Source organism: Amblyomma mixtum, chromosome 7 (assembly GCF_055824585.1).
Source record: "Amblyomma mixtum isolate Tamu chromosome 7, ASM5582458v1, whole genome shotgun sequence".
NCBI lineage: Eukaryota > Metazoa > Arthropoda > Arachnida > Ixodida > Ixodidae > Amblyomma > Amblyomma mixtum.
The window spans coordinates 93,850,998-93,868,923 of record NC_143018.1 but is presented as its reverse complement, the minus strand read 5'-3'; the positions used below and the strand labels follow the sequence as shown (position 1 = coordinate 93,868,923).

At 45.7% G+C, this 17,926-nt stretch overlaps 1 protein-coding gene across 1 annotated transcript in view; it reads left to right on the top strand.

The window, feature by feature from the left end:
• The window catches only part of LOC149336879 (nose resistant to fluoxetine protein 6-like), a 55,800-nt gene extending 38,255 nt beyond the window's left edge, over positions 1-17,545 (top strand). Inside the window, exons 9-14 of the mRNA XM_089554262.1 lie at positions 3,866-4,031; positions 4,514-4,519; positions 4,844-4,926; positions 7,834-7,959; positions 10,960-11,080; positions 17,342-17,545. Coding sequence (XP_089410388.1) covers positions 3,866-4,031; positions 4,514-4,519; positions 4,844-4,926; positions 7,834-7,959; positions 10,960-11,080; positions 17,342-17,545 — 706 coding nt within the window. The remainder of the gene's footprint in view (positions 1-3,865; positions 4,032-4,513; positions 4,520-4,843; positions 4,927-7,833; positions 7,960-10,959; positions 11,081-17,341) is intronic.
• Positions 17,546-17,926: the final 381 nt, after the last annotated feature.

The following is a 17,926-nucleotide window of genomic DNA, read 5'->3' as shown; positions in this document are numbered from 1 at the left end:
GTCGGAGGAAGCCGGGAAAATTAGCGAGATGCGCCTGTCCTGCGATGTCAACAACCCGGCTGTCAAGTGTTTCTCAGGCGAGCGATCGCGTCGGCGCTTCTCAGATTGTCGCACTGCGTAAACGAGCACGGGTACCACCAGTACATGAGAGAAGAGATTATTTAATAGAACTAAACCACATATTTTGTTTTATGTGTTGCAAACGAGCACAAGCTGTTCATGCGCAGCGATGTAAACAGCAGTATGAGTGCAGTCGTCCTCATCGGCACACTCCTGGGGAAATTTCATGCACACGCGGTAAATGTTTATTGGTGTACTATTATCTGCAAGCACTCACTAAGCCAGAACCCGAGCTATTTGCTTAACAAAGAGCAGAAAAAAGTGAGCAGCGAGTAGAAATAAACAGCCAGAGAACCGAAAGCAGTCGCGCGGCTGTTGAGCTGTGGGCAGGGCGAAGCGACGGCGGCGGCGACTGCTATTGGTCGGTTCAGGCTGTGTTCGCGTTTTGAAGGCATTCCAAAATCTGGAATATCTTCGCCAAACTCCGTCGACTCTAATGTCATCTGAACCGAATGCCATCGAAGAACTTCGTGTAGCAGCGTAAGTTCGGCAGTCGAGTCGAATGACATTCGTGATTCATATTGCAGCGTAGAAGCACAAACACAAGTAGAAGGAACACGCAAAAAACACGGACGAACGCTGCACTCACAACTGGTTTACTGCGAAAAGATTTCGAGCTTAAAATGGCTCACGCATCTGCGCACTACAGAAAGAAAACCATAACAAACACGTGCCAAGAAATAACATCTTATCATAATGCCGCAAAAAGGTTGTATTCCGAAGCGTACAAAAAAACGGATGCATCACTAATGCAGCAATCTGCTTTTTCCTTTATGCGAAAGGCCTCCAGGAGTTCACGCGCCGTTTTATACTTGCTTCTGCCTAGAATTCGAACACTATCGAAACGTGGCGAACATGTCACGCATGACTGGCAGTGCCTAACCAAGTGCACATTCTCTTTGTTCTTTAAATTCCTTTGGTGCTCCCCTAGCCGGTCGTTAATACATCGCCCCGTTTGACCGATGTACACTTTCCCACATGAAAGTGGCAGCTCGTACACCACCTCAGAAGCGCATTGCACATAGGGCGTAGTGTGCTTTTTACCACACCCGCTTCTCCTTGTTTCGCTTCCGGAAATACGAGGGCACAACTTTGACAGCTTCACCGGAGCCGAAAAAACGAGCGGCACCCCATACCTGTTCGCAACCTTCTTCATGTTATGCGACACCTTGTGTAGGTAGGGGGCAACTTCCGGTCGCAGGTTCATGTTCCTCTCTTTCTTCTTGGAGTTCGCTGTGCGTGCCTTCACTTTTTTCAGGCAAGCTTCTGCTACAGAAGTCACGACCGACAAGGGGTAGCCCGCTGACAAAATTCTAGCCAATTGGTTCTCAAAGCTAGACTGCATCTCATGGACGCACGATTTCTCAAGCGCCGAATCTAGACACAAACTAACTATGCCTCTTTTTATCACCTTCGAATGAGCAGAGTCGAAAGGCAAGAGTTGCTTCTGAACACGAGGGGCGTACATCCAACAAGTATGATCTCTGCCCAACTTCACTCGAATATCTAGAAACTGAAGTTCGTCGTTATCCGGTGTCTCAAAAGTAAATGTTAGTCCCTTTCCATGCTTCCTAAAAGCATCTAAAATCTTGTTAACAATAGCGCAGTAGTGTAAAGGGCTCTGCTTGTCCAAAAAAATTAAAAAATCATCAACATATCGGTACACTTTGATGACCTCGTCCGAGTTAAAAACAGTGCTTAAAACCTGGTCAATGCTGGCTAAAAAAATGTCACTTAAAATGGGTGCAACGCAAGATCCAATGCAAATGCCTTTCGTCTGTAAATAGAGGTGATTGTTAAAAGCGATAAACGTACCTTTAAGGTAAAATTCTAAAAGAGTCAAAAAATTGTCAACAGACATGCCAGCCGAATTTTGGAAAGGGACAACACCACTCTTGTCAATACATTGTCTCAAAGAAGCGAACAACTCTTGGTGAGGTATAGAATAAAACAGATCCTCTACATCGATACAGAAAGCAAAGCCGATGTTGCGGTCGGTCTGGAGAAAATTAACTACATCTCCAGAATTTTTGACAAGGAACGGATCGTGAACAGTAAGTTGTTTCAAAGATTTTTGCAGAAATTGGCTAACATGTAACTGCCAAGAGCCTTTTTCACTTACAATAGTGCGGAAAGGGACCCCGGGTTTGTGCGTCTTAGCACTAAAGAAAACATTCAAAGCATTACCTTTAGACTTAGTGACTCGCGTACACAAAGTTTCATTCCCAACATCCTTGCAGAAGTCGGCTATCCTTTGTTTTGCAGTAGTAGTAGGTGCGCTTCTGAGGTGGTGTACGAGCTGCCACTTTCATGTGGGAAAGTGTACATCGGTCAAACGGGGCGATGTATTAACGACCGGCTCGGGGAGCACCAAAGGAATTTAAAGAACAAAGAGAATGTGCACTTGGTTAGGCACTGCCAGTCATGCGTGACATGTTCGCCACGTTTCGATAGTGTTCGAATTCTAGGCAGAAGCAAGTATAAAACGGCGCGTGAACTCCTGGAGGCCTTTCGCATAAAGGAAAAAGCAGATTGCTGCATTAGTGATGCATCCGTTTTTTTGTACGCTTCGGAATACAACCTTTTTGCGGCATTATGATAAGATGTTATTTCTTGGCACGTGTTTGTTATGGTTTTCTTTCTGTAGTGCGCAGATGCGTGAGCCATTTTAAGCTCGAAATCTTTTCGCAGTAAACCAGTTGTGAGTGCAGCGTTCGTCCGTGTTTTTTGCGTGTTCCTTCTACTTGTGTTTGTGCTTCTTCGCTGCAATATGAATCAAGATTGTTACCAACTTGCCCAAAAACGTGTTTTACTCAAGAATGACATTCGGTTGGAAGGCGTTCGAAACAGCCGTGTAGCAAGGCTTACTTGTTTTGTAGAGCGCAGCTCTTAGTCACCCGTTTCTGCGTTTCGCGGCGTCGCCATCGCCTTTTTCCGTTGTATCCAGGAGAGGGTAAAAGCGCAACGTCCTCCCCTCCTTTGTAAGAAAAAAAAAAACAGCGGCGCGCAGACGGCTCTCGCCGGCGCACGTCGTAAAACGGGAGAGAAGGAACTGCTGGAGAGCGGCTAGCCTTTTGTGTGGGGCTGCCCCATCTCCCACCGCTCGCCGACGCAGCGCGCGGGGGGATTGCCGTCGATTGTTCTAGACTGTCCTAGTCGTTTCTACGTGGTTGACGGAGACTTAGTAGCCTTGCATACGCTAAGAGATGCCCTCAACCTCTTCACTCGCGTGACGGCGGCGGCGCCACGACAGAAAGTTATTGATTGTCCTTGAAGCCACTCCCGGCCTTTGACCAATGACGACGCGCGCCCAGAGCGAGAAGGAGACCGCACAGGCGACAGTGTGTGTATGTGTATGCCTGTCTTGGCGCGAAGGACAGACGTGGAGCGAGCCTATATAAGAAGGATGTTGACCACCCGAGCCGTCGTTTAAGCTTCAGTGAACAGATTGTGTTTTGTTTGTTTGCCTCTCTCTCTTGTGCTAGTGCACTTTAAGTGCAATAATTCCTTTGTATTGTAATCTCTCTCAAGTTTAACTTTACTGTTAGTAGAGTGTTTCTTGAAGAAGGAATACGTCTGAAAAATAAAAAGCTGTCAGTAATTGTACATACACGTCTTGCTCGCATTCTTTCCTCAGTCTATCGAAAAGCTGGAACAGCTGATGAGCTGCGCTCAAATTTTGCATTAGGAAATAATGTAATCATCGGCAATTTTTTTTAAGCCCGCTTGTATTTTGTTTTTCCAGAACATGCATTCCCCTGTTCTTCATCCTCATGTGCTTTTACGTCCTCCCACTGTTCGTCACCGGGCCAGACAGCAAGGCGTTCTTCACAGGATTTCAGGAAGAAATGTCAGAGCACTGGATGCACTTGCTCCTACAGACAAAAAATTTCTACAGCATGGAAACGGGGGTAAGCCTCCATCAAAGCCAAAGCGTTACGACTACCGCTAAAAGTACCACAGTAATCTGTCGGGCTAATTGGTAATTTATCCCTATTCTGGGAAAGGCAGAGCCAACGCACACAATTCAAAACACTTCGTGTAAAACACTGCGCAGCGTCTGAGCAAATCTGTATATTTTGCATTTGTAGTGAAGAAAATTGTGTTTGTAGGAATCTGTGCATTTGGAGTGTAGACAGCGCAGTAAAGACGGAGACGTAGGAAGAACACAGATTAGCGCTGTACTTTAAACTGAAGCTTTAATGCTTGGGCCGTGAAACTATATACATCGGCACAACCAACCAAAGAAAACATGAAGACAATCACATGAAAAGATATATGCTAACGACTGCTGAATGTTGCACCAGCGGCGCCATTATCTTTCGTCCAATAACTTTAATTACCTCACTGTTAACGCCAGCTGAAGCAATAAAGCTTCAGTTGAAAGTCAGAGCCACGTGTTTGTGTTCTTCCCACGTATCCGACGTTTATGCGCGGTCTAGACTAATGGATTACCAACTCGCCCAAGCGTCTGCTGAAGAGTTTTGTGCATTCGGGTCTCTCTTTTTCAAAATAGAGCGTTTACATTTCGCCTCATAGAGAGAATGGCCTCCACGTATGTAGCGTCTGCAGCTGGCATGTGTATTCTGAGGATGGAACGTGTGAAAGGACAAGACCTATCTTATTATGCTCCCGAGTGTAACGTTTTGTCCTCATTTTTGGGCATGCTATTGACTTCGTGAAGTGTGACAAACTATAAAATGCAGTTTTCTGTCTACAACAGGTACTGCTTGGTCACACGTGGTTCCTGTCTGCAGACTTCCAACTATTTGTATTCGCTCTTCCTACTTTGCTGCTTCTTAAAAGGTGAGCTTTGTTTTATATAAAGGTCCAGGAACAAAGATGTAAACAACATTTCCGAACGACGCTCCAAATAAAGTATACTGGGAAATTTAGTGAAAGCGAGTTACATCAAAATGTGCATTTGTCTTGAGTCCTTGCGATTAAGAAGCTAGTCTTAAACTGCGGTTTGCATCAGAGGCTTACCCAAACAAGTAGATTGCGATTTTTCAGATCAAAATCAATTTTAGGCCCGACTTACTCTCCGAACGATTGTGCACAATTGTTCTTGAATAATAGCTGTTTTCCTATGCGAAAATTTCTCGTCCTTCGGCGAGATTCTCCAGTTGACTGCAGTCGTGCCGTATGACATGTATTTACTTACGATTATTACCTTGCCTGAAAACTGCGTGCGGTGGTGGTATGAGCAGCCGATATTCCTTCACCATTTGAACCCGCAGAGGTGGCTGAGTGGTTAGAGCTCTCAGATGCTGGTCCCGAGGGCGTGGCTTGCGTATTGACCGTGGCGGCCGCGTTTTGATGGAGGCGAAACTACGAGTGCCAATTCACTGTGCGATTTCAGTGTACGTTACTGACCTGCAGGTGGTCTAAATTATTTCACAGCTCTCCAGTATGGCGTTTCTCATAGTCCGTATCGTTTTGGCACATTAAGCCACGTATATCAGGGCATACTATTCCATCTTTCATCATTTCGCCCTTGGTAAGCAAGGGAGAAGGTGCTTGTCTTTTTAATTCGCGCATGTGTTTCTTAAAATGCGCCAAATGATATCTCTTAAGCTGTACCGCGTTTGAGAAAGCACTATTTAAAACACGAAATGAAGGCGGTACACAAAATAATAAATTTCTTTAAAGGATAATTTGAGAAGAGTTTCACATTAACTAGTTCTTGCCATCTAATGAGCAAACTAGGTAACAGACTACGAACCGTGAGGCCTGATTATTTGCTACCGTAACGTGCCTCTAAATTAATATTAGATTACTCGGTGCAGTAAATTTAACTCTCTGAGGATCTGATATAATATTCCACATCGAGACAATGTTTACATGGAAAGCAGATCGACATTCCATTTGCAGAAAAAGAAGGTATGGAGAAATGTGTTATTTCAATTGCTTTGTTTTCAGCTGCAAAATATTAACAGCAAAATTATCAGCGTTGCCGCATACATCGGAGACATCACCACAGCACTGCTCGCTGCAATGAAACAACGCGATTATTCTGTGAAGATCTGAACCCGAACACGCGAGTTTGGCTACAAGAGCGATGTTACGCGAAAATTTTATCCTGCACCAAAAAGAACAAGCGATTGATTAACGCGATTAAATATTTCACTTTCGCTTCTTCCCTAAATGCCCAGGGCACGCAGTGAAGCTAGTCGAAGTTAACTGAAGTGCGGTGCGCTGTGCAGTGTATGTTCGGTTCTTTCTTTCCTTCTTTCTTTTGCTCTTTCTTTCTTCCTTTCACTTTCTTGCTTCCTTTTCCTTCGGTGTTTTCCTATTCTGGATCTCATTCTTCTCGTTCTTTCTCCGTTTCCTTCGTTATATATATATAGCGAAGTATACGCTTCGTTAAAGGAAACATACTTCGCTATATACTCCTGTAAGCAGTCTATTACTTCATGCTCTCGAAACATATATATATATATATATATATATATATATATATATATATATATATATATATATATATATGAGAGAGAAGTCAACAGCCACAGAAACCAAGGGAATAGAGGGGATTTTTTTAAGTACTTATTTACTTTGTGGCGTTCATCGATGGAGAATATTACTGAATGTGTTATCGTCTCAAGATAATTGATTAGAAAAGCAGAAGAAAAAACAACCACGTGCCGCCGGTGGGAACCGAACCCACGACCTCTGAATTATGCGGCCGGTGCTCTATCAACTGAGCTACGGCGGTGGCTGTCAAATCTGCTTTCGGCGGTATTTACGTTTACAACTGATTTAACATGGAGAGTGTTCATCAGCGCCACCCACGTTCATAAGCGGTGGACGTAGTTCGTCCTGAGTTACCGCTGGTGTGACGTGGAACGTCATAGAACGGCGAGGGTGGAAGCTGTGTGAGTACGCTCTTGTGCTTGCTAATCAAGGCTGCCAGAACCGAGGCCCTTGTTAAGCAATTTAGCAGACAAGGGAAGGGGAATGAGGGGCTCGTTATACATATGAGAGAAGCCAACAGCCAAAGAAACCAAGCGAATACAGGGGATTTTTTTTAAATACCTATTTACTTTATGGTGCTGATTAATGGAGAGTAGTATTACTGAATGTGTTATCGCTTTAAGATAATTGATTATATATATATATATATATATGTATATATATATATATATATATATATGTATATATATATATATATATATATATATATATATATATATGCGAAATTGAGAGACGCTTCATTTAGGAGAACATTTAGTGCTCGGACAGAGCCTGTCCTTTTTCAATTTCAAGACAGGCTTGAAAAAGGACAGGCTCTTCTTTTCTTTAAGGGTTTCGTTTCTTTATTTCTTTATATTTCTTTAAGGGTTTCGTTGCTCAGGAAGAGAGGTGCGTCACCCTTTAATGAGGCAATAAACAAATACAGGAAAATCAGAAAAGGCGGGAGATTTAGAGTAAAAAGCGTGTATTCTTGTGACAAAAGAATCTAGGCAGCCTGAAATATGACCAGATATTATCTTTCTAATAGGCCAAACCCCAGCAGCATGCCTAATATTGAGCGAGTTCAAAATCAGTGATTGTTATTTAACAATAAGAGATAAGAAGCGTTCGAAATGTAAAAAAAAATCAATGTGCTCGAATGCTTTAAACAGTAGTCTTTTTTTTTCTTGATTCAGCAGCGGGTAGACTCTCCATGTTTTCAATCCTGGAACTCATAAACCACGAATTACTTTTGTACAGTCGAAAGGCAGTGGCCGTGGCAGTGTTCGTCCTGCTGTCTCTGCTGAGTTACGCGGTGGTTGTGTGGACACTGGCGAGTGATCCTGACATCGATCCATTCATCATCACTCCCGGGGCAACACCAGAGTGAGTGCCACATTTATTTATTTATTTACACAGTACTGCTAGCCTCTAGGTGAGGCTGTAAGCAGGAGCGGGAGAAGAAAAAAAACATAAGTGACATGCGCAAAACAAATCAAGGCACAACAAGCTGCTTTCACAACATATGAGATGCACTCACGAGCAAAAATAGATAATGCAATGTTGCGTGCAGAAACACAAAGCAATCGCAAGCAATCATCAGTTACAATTTGACAGCATTCATAAATGCTTCAGTAGTAGGGCATTCTACAATGCTGGCCGGGAGCCGGTTCCGCTCACGGACAGTTTTCGGAAAAAAAAGAGTTAGCGAAGGTTTGAGTGTGACAGGAATAATCTTTGCTATGATGTTTGCTGTGAAGTTTTTTGCTATGATGCGATCGGGTGGTTTGTCGGTGTACAGGCTCTATGTAATCGTCTTTTCGGATACCTAGTTTGTCATGAAATAGCAAGTGCACGTATTTAATTGATCGTACTGACGCCGTTTTTGTGAATTGTCTAAACCGGCCTTTTTTACTAGAGTACTCGCGGAAGTACGCCAGCTATATGATCGGTATATAAACCTAGCTGCTTTCTTTTGTACAGATTCGAGCTTGTCTATGTTGCCACGAGTGTGCGGGTCACAAACAATTGATCCATATTCTAGTACTGGTCGAACTAAGGTTTCGTACGCTATTAGTTTAACTTCGTTTTTACATTGTCGCAGAGTTCTTCTTAAATAACCTAATTTCCGCATGGCCCTCTTCAAAATATCCGATAAATGTTCATTCCACCTTAGATCCGATGTTATGGTTATGCCTAGGTATTTATAGTTGTTTACTACTGCGAGAGTGCTGCTGCCTATGGAATATGAGAAATTTAGTGGTTGCCTTTTGCGTTTTACGGTCATCGCAACAGATTGTTTCGTGTTTATTGACATCTGCCAATCTGAGAACCAGGTTGCAATCCTTGCTAAGGCACTATTAAGTAGAGCCTGATCACTGGAGTTGTGAATTTCGTGATAGATAATGCAGTCATCGGCGTATAGTTTGATTTTAACGGGTTGATTATGAACTATGTCATTAATAAACATTAAAAAGAATAAGGGCCCGAGAACAGATCCCTGCGGTATACCGGACTTGACAGGCGCAGGAGCAGAACACACGTGATCTATTCTGACGCATTGGGATCGGCCACATAGGTAAGCTTCGATCCATGCAAGAAGAGAATTGTTTTAAGCATGAAATGCTTTTAGCTCCCGTTGTCGGCATTGTGGTGACGTCACGCCGAGACCGAGAGCCGTCATCCGGGCACTGAAATCCACTCATCCGGGCACTGAATTCCACTCATCCGGGCTCTCAAACGAGAACATCCGGCCACCGTACGAGACTTAACGAGATTCAACGAGACTCTCTAAGCCCTCCTACGAGACCGGCATACAAGCGCCGGTCGCTCTCCAAACGAGTCGCAAAAAATAACTGCTGCCAGTGTCTTCTCAATGTTTATCAAGATATCAGTCAAGCTGTGCATTTTATAATGCACGGAATTATAATTTCCGATTTCTAATAACGCGTGGAAAAAGCACATACATGCCACAATACACTTCGTTGTCACACGTGATATGTTAGGGGCTTTGAGAGAAGGCCGCTTAGAGAAAGAGGGCGAGAAGGGCTTTCGGCGTATAACTTTCGCTCCCTCCCCAAGGATGGCGCTGCGGTCCCACACTCACGCATGTAAAAGACCGGCCGCTTGGCCTTCTTCAAGCCATTTCCCCCTCTTGCAGACAGATGTACACACGCTCGCGGAGTATTCGAACGCGCTGCATATACATTCTTGTCAGGCCTGCGTCTCGTCGTGTCCGCGTACGCTTCTGCATCGTCCTGGATTTCAATGACAACACCGTCACAGCTGCTTAAGCCGAGCAATGGAGCCTGTGTTAGGCCCGTAAACATTTCATGCTTACTCTACTCTCGGCCGCCGCGGTGGCTCAGCGGTTACGGTGCTCGGCTGCTGTCCCGAAAGACGCGGGTTCGATCCCGGCCGCGGCGGCTGAATTTCTTGAAGGCGAAATTCTAGAGGCCCGTGTGCTGTGCGATGTCAGTGCACGTTAAAGAACCCCAGGTGGTCGAAATTTCCGGAGCCCTTTACTACGGCGTCTCTCATAGCCTCAGTCGCTTTGGGACGTTAAACCCCAATAAACCAAACCTTACGTGGTGATACGTACTCGTGCTGTGTCCCTGTTTGGAACTCTTTTTGCCGAACTAAGCTTCCCTTTAGAATCATGCGTTACCAACCCGCAGCGGTGGCTCAGTGGTTACGGCGCTCGGCTGCTGCCCCGAAAGACTCGGATTCGATCCCGGCCGCGGCGGCCGAATTTCGATGGAGGCGAAATTCCAGAGGCCCGAGAACTGTGCGATGTCGGTGCACGTTAAAGAACCCCAGGTGGTCGAAATTTCCGGAGCCCTTTACTACGGCATCTCTCATAGCCTCAGTCGCTTTGGGACGTTAAACCCCAATAAACCAAACCTTACGTGGTGATACGTACTCGTGCTGTGTCCCTGTTTGGAACTCTTTTTGCCGAACTAAGCTTCCCTTTAGAATCATGCGTTACCAACCCGCAGCGGTGGCTCAGTGGTTATGGCGCTCGGCTGCTGCCCCGAAAGACTCGGATTCGATCCCGGCCGCGGCGGCCGAATTTCGATGGAGGCGAAATTCCAGAGGCCCGAGAACTGTGCGATGTCGGTGCACGTTAAAGAACCCCAGGTGGTCGAAATTTCCGGAGAATTTCATACGGCGTCCCTCATTGCCTGAGTCGTTTTCGGACGTCAAACCTTAAAAAAAAAATCATGCGTCATCAACTAGCCCAAACTGCGACTTTGCTCAAGTTCATAAGCGCCGCACGTGAAAAAGTTACTATATAGGAAACCTGTGGAGCATTCAGAAGCTGAACGAAAAGTGACATTTTGTGTTTTACTTACGCAGTTGTACGCGTTCTTTTCTGTCTTACAGAGGGACATTGAAGACCGTCAATCAATACTACGAACGGCCTTTCTACCACGGCTTGTGCTACTTCGGAGGCTGCATCACGTTCCTCTTAATGGACAACTTCAGGGAGCTCAGGATCCCCAAGGTTTGCGCGAGCAAAAGCAGCAAACCATCTTATAAGCACACGCTAGACAGCAGCTTTGTGACGCAAGCAGGAGGGAGCTAATTTGTTAGAGTTGTTAGAGGTACCTGACGTCAACATTACATCTCCAAGAATTATACTTCCAATGCTATAATCTCACATTTTTCTCCGGACAGTAGTAGCGTTGTAACGGAAGAATCAAGGCACGGACTGACAGAAAATGGAGGAAAACCATCGACTAAACATTCGGGGGATAGTTTAGCGCCGTCTTTCTAGCGTATGGCTCAATAGCGTACGTTAAAGGGCCCCGGCAGCGGCTCCGCTTGCCTACGCAGACACGGACACGTTTCCATTTTATGTGAAAGACGACATGACATACATATAAAGCCTCGATTTAATCAAGCTGTACAAGCACGCCTGGGAAACCTATGCGTAGCGCGTCTTTCTCTAAACCTTAGGGTCAGGGGTTCGATTCCCGACAAATTGCCTCACTTTTCTTTCGGAGGAAAATGATTTACTTTATATTCTAACGTGTCCTAATTCCATTTGAGTCAGGTTTCGATATTCTAATCACCAGTTCTGTTGTTTTTGATCATTTTTTGAAATCCACCGCTTCTCGTGTGATGTAGACACCTTCTCTATAAAACCGAATTTTTCGCTCACCACGGTTGACTAAGATTTTCTGCACAACAGGAACCGCGAAGCTATAGACCTTATGCGAAATGCACTGCCATATAGCGGTCGCCGCGCGCGATCCACCATGTTGGAGGATAGCCGCCTGATTCACAGCACGTACTGGTACACGCTCGTCGCGCGCGCTCGAGTTTCACCGTCCTCAGTATGCCCACATATTGCTTAGTGCCTTGCTATACGCAGAAGGGTCACAAAGACGCCCAGGGGAAAAAAAGGCCAGAGGGCTTGATTTGAGCGCATTTCTATTTTTGAACTGCGATCCCCGACATCGGCGACACAACTGTTGCAGTACCGTCGCTACATGTCGAGACGTCGCGAAACACATTTCGTTATCGCCATGTAGCAAATGAAATTAGAAATAAGCTTTGTAGGCACGAAGAAAATATCACACAAAAGTAGTTTTTCTCCTGCGATTGCCCTGAAGTGCTGCGATTATCGGCCTCGCAAGAGAGTAATCGTGATCAGCTGTTCAGTGGTACGGGTCGCGCTTTGTGAGAACCGTCGCTCCTATCGTTATCCGCCGCAGCGATTTCACGCGTTAGTTTTTAGTGCGAATATTTGTTTCGATGGAAACACCAGCAAGGGTCAAGTGCCCGTGGCACGGAACGTTTGTGCACTGCTAGTCAATCAATCGTTTCTGTTAGACCAGGGAAAGGTGCCTATTTTGTGGAGCGACGGCTTGATTGCATGTAGCTATTTTACTTAACCGACCGGTTTCCACGAAACCTTGTTTTGTGTAAAAAAAAAAGAAAGGACCGTAAGGGAAGCCGCTTAAGCGGTACCATAGTTCCAACTAGTAGCGGGAATGCATAACGCATGTAGAATCCTCCAAAAATCTCAGTGCACAACGGCTTGCTCGTCGTGGTAAAGCCATAGACACTGCTGCATTCACGGGCTACGTGTTTTTAACGGCGATAGTCCAAGAATGGTAAACAGTTGTGTAGTGGGGTCGTACGAGGACCTAGGGGACTATGTGCCCGGGAATAAAAATAATGTGTTTTCTTTTTCTTGCTAGGGCACTAGTGCAAACTAGGTGCTCTGGGCGCTAGAGCACTAGGGCAAACAAACAAATGCTGTATGAACTTTTCAAGGAAAATGAAAAGCGTCGCATGTTGACAGGCCACTTTTTTCGACACTGCCAACATGAGCGTGAAATTTACTATCGTTCGCTTTCGGCGTCGACGCAACACACAGAAAACGCTACCACAACAGCAGCAATTCAAGCGGCATGCCCGTTCGCAAAAAGTATGCAATCAAATAAAAACTGACTCAAACTAGACTGAAATGCGCACATTTTTAGCCGTAAACGAAAATTACACTTGCTTCGTACATTTCTTGGTGTTCAGCGCCGGCAAACTGACGTAGGACTCCGTGAAAAACTTCTATCTCCGTACCCGGTGGCGTTCGGACAGTGTTTTGGACGCGTAGTAAGTGTCTGTGAAGTCGCTTGGAAACTTCGGCAGCAGAAACCGGTCGACTGACCATTAAGTCATGTTTACAGGCTCAAGTGACAGGAAATAAGATTTTCGAGCCAGCACAGCAGTAAGGAAGCTAACGCAGGGCTCGCCTAAATCCAGAGAGCAGAGGCGGAACGAGCTTCAGCCATCCTCCAACATGGCGGATTTCCGCTGGTTCTTCTTTTCTCCGATAGATGGCAGCAATTTTGCATAAGGTCTATAGCTTTAAAATCGGCTCGCCCTTTAATATATGCATTTGTCATTGGCACTCTTCCCAATGTTGAGGCGTGAGGCGATGTCCGAATGCACACCGGAGGATTGCGGCTTAGCAGAACCATGAACGACAGCGACAGGCGCGTAAGATAGCGAGGCGGTGTAGGTGCGTATACCGGTAGCCGCTGGAGAGGGAAGATAAGGAGAAGAGCGTCGTGTACGTTACATCCCTTACGTAGAGTGAAAGGGTGCCGATTGAGCCCGAAAGGGCTGAGTGGAGGGAGATAGTTGCCGGCTAGAAGAAAATGGGAAGAGGCGTGCTGTAGTCGTCCAGGAATCCTCTCCGGGTGAGCCGGTCGCCCTAGGTCACGGACAGGAATCGGAGACAGGGTAGTGCGTGTGCTGCTTGTCTGCTCGCGCGCCTTCCGCGCTGCTCTTCAGCTGTACCGCTACCGTTTCACATTAGACACCTTTAGCGTACCGTGTACCGTGTTACCATTACGGGAGTGTCGCGAGCCCGTCCACCACCGGTGAACGTGCGCTGATTGGTCCCGATGCTGGAGACGCACACGCAGCTCCTGGGTACCTGGCGCCATCTGGTGCCGTCAAGGGGATTTGCGCATGCGCACTGGCTACGCGCGGGCTCCCGGTACTCCGGTACCTGTAACGGTAACACGGTACACGGTATGGTAAAGGTGTCATACAGCGTAGCATGATCAACACTCCGTTACCGCAAACCATGATCCGTTTCCGCGGGCATCACTCTGTACGCCCTGAGTGGTCCAGACGCGGCAGGCGTGCACGCAGCTGACGGGCACATGGCGCCATCTGGCGCCTTCGGCGCGTTTCAACTACACGGGCTGTGGCGCCTCGCTGCAGCGGATCGCGCCACTATATACCTATTTAAATTTCTACAGCACGGAATCGGTGCCACTTGTCTCACAATTTCTAGTCGCTATTCCGCCAACTATCTGTCACTGCAGTGCACACTGCCACAGCTGCAAACTTCTTGTAAATTTCTGGCAATCCCTATCTTGGTGCGACTCCTTAACAATAAAGGTGCGAAATCGACTGGCCGAGAAATCCATGATGTGGAGTTGAAATGTGAATAATTTGTCTCAGTTATACAGTTTTAGCATTCCAGCGCAATTCATGAAGTATGCTTTCCGTAAATTTTTTTCATGTTTTCTCATTCAGTAAAATGCACTTAAATAGATTGCATTCAACTGAAGGTCCTATGTTGAGCGACTGCTCGAGACCTCCTGTGACGTAATGAGTCTGTTATGACTATTTTAAAATTGTGATTGATGCGCTCAGCCGGCACGCTTAGCTCTGGCAACTTTCTACTGCTGCGGTATTGTGAAGAACTTTTTTTTTGTTTCTGATGAGCTAGAAAGGGGACTTTCCTTGAAAGTCTGTTAGCGCACCGCTGCGGAAGAGCAAAATTCTTCCGAAGACGACATACGCTTGGTTCTATCTTCGGTGAATATGTAATGTACTCTGCTGCCTGAGCTCAATGTAAGCCTCGAGCCGATGAACTCCATATAACCATGATGTTGCTAGCTTAGATAACCATTTCAGTTCGCTTGCACTAAGTGCCTAATGTACTCTGCTGCCTCAGCTTAATGTAAGTTGTGGGCCGATGAACTCCATATAACCATGATGTTGCTAGCGTAGATAACCATTTTAGTTCTCTTGCACTAAGTGTCTAATGTACTCCGCTGCCTGAGCTTAACGTGAGCGGCGGATGAACTCCATACAACCATAATGTTGCTAGCGTAGATAACTATTTTAGTTCGCTTGCCCTAAGTGCCGCGCTAGCGAAAAAACCATCTTTTCTTGGGGTGAAACCTCGGAGCACAAATAAACTAGAATGAAACACTGCCACCGCGAGTGGATTTCAAACCCGTGGCGGAGCAATCGGATCCGCTCTGCGGGCCACCGCATTAGGAGACTGCATCATCGCCGCAATGCGAGTCTGGCGCGCCACCTGAACTATCGCCGCAGCAGAACATCAGTCTTTCGCGCTCTGCTCTGCACGTCGCCGTCTTCATCTTCTACCTGTGCGCAATGCATCAAAAACTGGTCAGAAGCGAAAAACGAAATGCTTGCGCGCTGGATTCACATTACGACTAAGTGCCTGGCTAGCGAGAAAGCCGTCTTTCCTGGGGTTAATTATGAGAAGAGCCACCAGCCACAACTGGCAGGTGGCTAAATAGCGGGAAATTTCCCGTTTTTCTCTCGTACAGGAGAGGTGGAAGAGACAAAAGATTCAGGTATAACAAAAAACTCTCATATACTGAAACCAGGGTGGATATGGGGGCAAGTCGGTACCGATCCATAACATAAGAGTAGCGCAAAACCAGGACGATGGACAAAAGGGCAGAGAACACACACCCACAACACAGGCGCTAACTTCCGACCGACCAAGAAAGCCAAAAGCAACCAAGTGAACGGAACCTGAGAACCTGAGGTCAGCGCATGCGCTACTTTTGCTCAGGCTCCGTTCACTTGGTTGGTTTTGACTTTCTTGGTCGGTCGGAAGTTAGCGCCTGTGTTGTGGGTGAGTGTGCTCTCCCCTTTTGTCCGTCGTCCTTTGTTTTGCGCTACTCTTATGTTATGGATATAGTGAAAGACTTGGATGTAATGAGAGTCTGTGATGTGATACTCATTGCTGCTGAACTGGATTTGAAAAAGCACATGCTTTCACATTTCCTCCGCATCAATGAAATGGATCACCGTAAGTTTAACCCCTCCATTATTTATTAAAGTCTCTCCCTTTCTAAATTTAACCTCCTATTTAACGCAGGCAGCAAAATCACGAAGATTAACGAAGATACATAAAGTTAAGCAAAGTATTCAGTTTATTTAGTTTTTGGTTTAATTTAGTTCAGCGAAATGTATCGATGCTTAATTTTTTTGGCGCCAGCTGTTTAATGGTAGAGAAAATTTAGTTGTGTCCATTTGTGAGTCTCCAGTGTATGACATCCTAGCTACGGAGCGTGCTATCTTTGTTATAAACAGGCGTGTCCCCTATAAACGCAACAATTTTCATTGGTAGCGCAACTGAAACTCAGTATATATACTTGATAATGAAATTTTTGGACATTTTGAAGGAGAAACACAAAAGAAAAACTATTGATGCGCTGAAATTACAAAGTGCTTAAAAAGTTTACGGTTGAAGTAATAAACCGCAGCCTTTCCTAGGGGCGCGCATCGTAGACACCAATGTTGATATGACGCCAAACCTGCATTTAGCAATGAGGAATAAGCAATAACTACATTTATTTTACCAGCGTATAAAACAAAAATGTTTAACTCTGTATTTAACGTAGCCTTCTGCCACATTATCCGTCATTTAATCCTGCTCAATTTACTTTTCCAACCAAGAAGCGCCCAGTCGCATGGAAATCAGGATACTTTCTGTTCTGACAGTATTGTAACCTTTCACCGACCTGCCGTGCTGATTTACAGGCGAGTCCGTTTTCTAGATTTCCGGTTTTTTCCATGGTAGTCATTGACTGCCTCGACAAGCGGCAGAATGTAGCGGTGGATGGTACGGTCTACCTCATTCTGCAAACTATCGCTTTGCTATCTACACAAGAAAGTAAGAAAAATTGTTCTGGCGTCATCGTCTCTTACTATAAAAAGAAAATGACGGTGCCGCACTAAGCACATGCCTATGACCGTTTTTCTAAAGGATACCGCATTAGGGAACTTTAATATGATTATGCTAATACTAAAGGGATTATCTCCAGATTCCATCCCCTTGTACGCTATTTCCCTAATCAGTTCGGCGCTGATAATTCCTTCAGAACACAGACGTAGCATACTCAAACCGTAGTTTATCTGGGACGTGCACTCGTTGTAACGCACACCTGGTTTCGCATCTTTCTTTCAGGCCGTGCAGCTAGGCTGCTGGTGTGTCACTGCGAGCAGTATGTTGTGCTGCATCTTGATGAAGCTCTCCTGGTACAAGGGCTCGCGTCCTACTTCGGTAACTGGGACTCTGCTGGCTGCTTTTTCCGACCGCTTTCTGTGGTGTATCGCCCTAGCCTGGATCACGCTTGCCTGTTCCACGGGCAGAGGAGGTAAGACTGCTTGAACTCCGCATAATGCAACAGATGCTAAAGCTAAACTAAGGTTAGATGGTGAGGAGGGCTCGATCACCCACCTCAACTTTCCATATTATATTTTTTCATTGGCATGTTTTTTTGTTGTTTTTTTTTTCAGTTTTGAAATACAGTGTTTGCGGGTTAATTTTTTTTTTGCAGGCTTTTTCGGAAGGTTCCTCTCCAGCAACATTTTTGTGCCGCTGAGCAAGCTGTCGTTCGGTGTCTACATCGTCCATGTGCCATTCATCGAACTCGTGCTGTGCTCATCCAGGGAGCGAATATATTATTCGCACTTCAATCAGGTATACGTTCGCACATTAGCAATGCGTTCTTAGAGAGACCACCTGTGAAACGAGAGATGAGCTGTATGC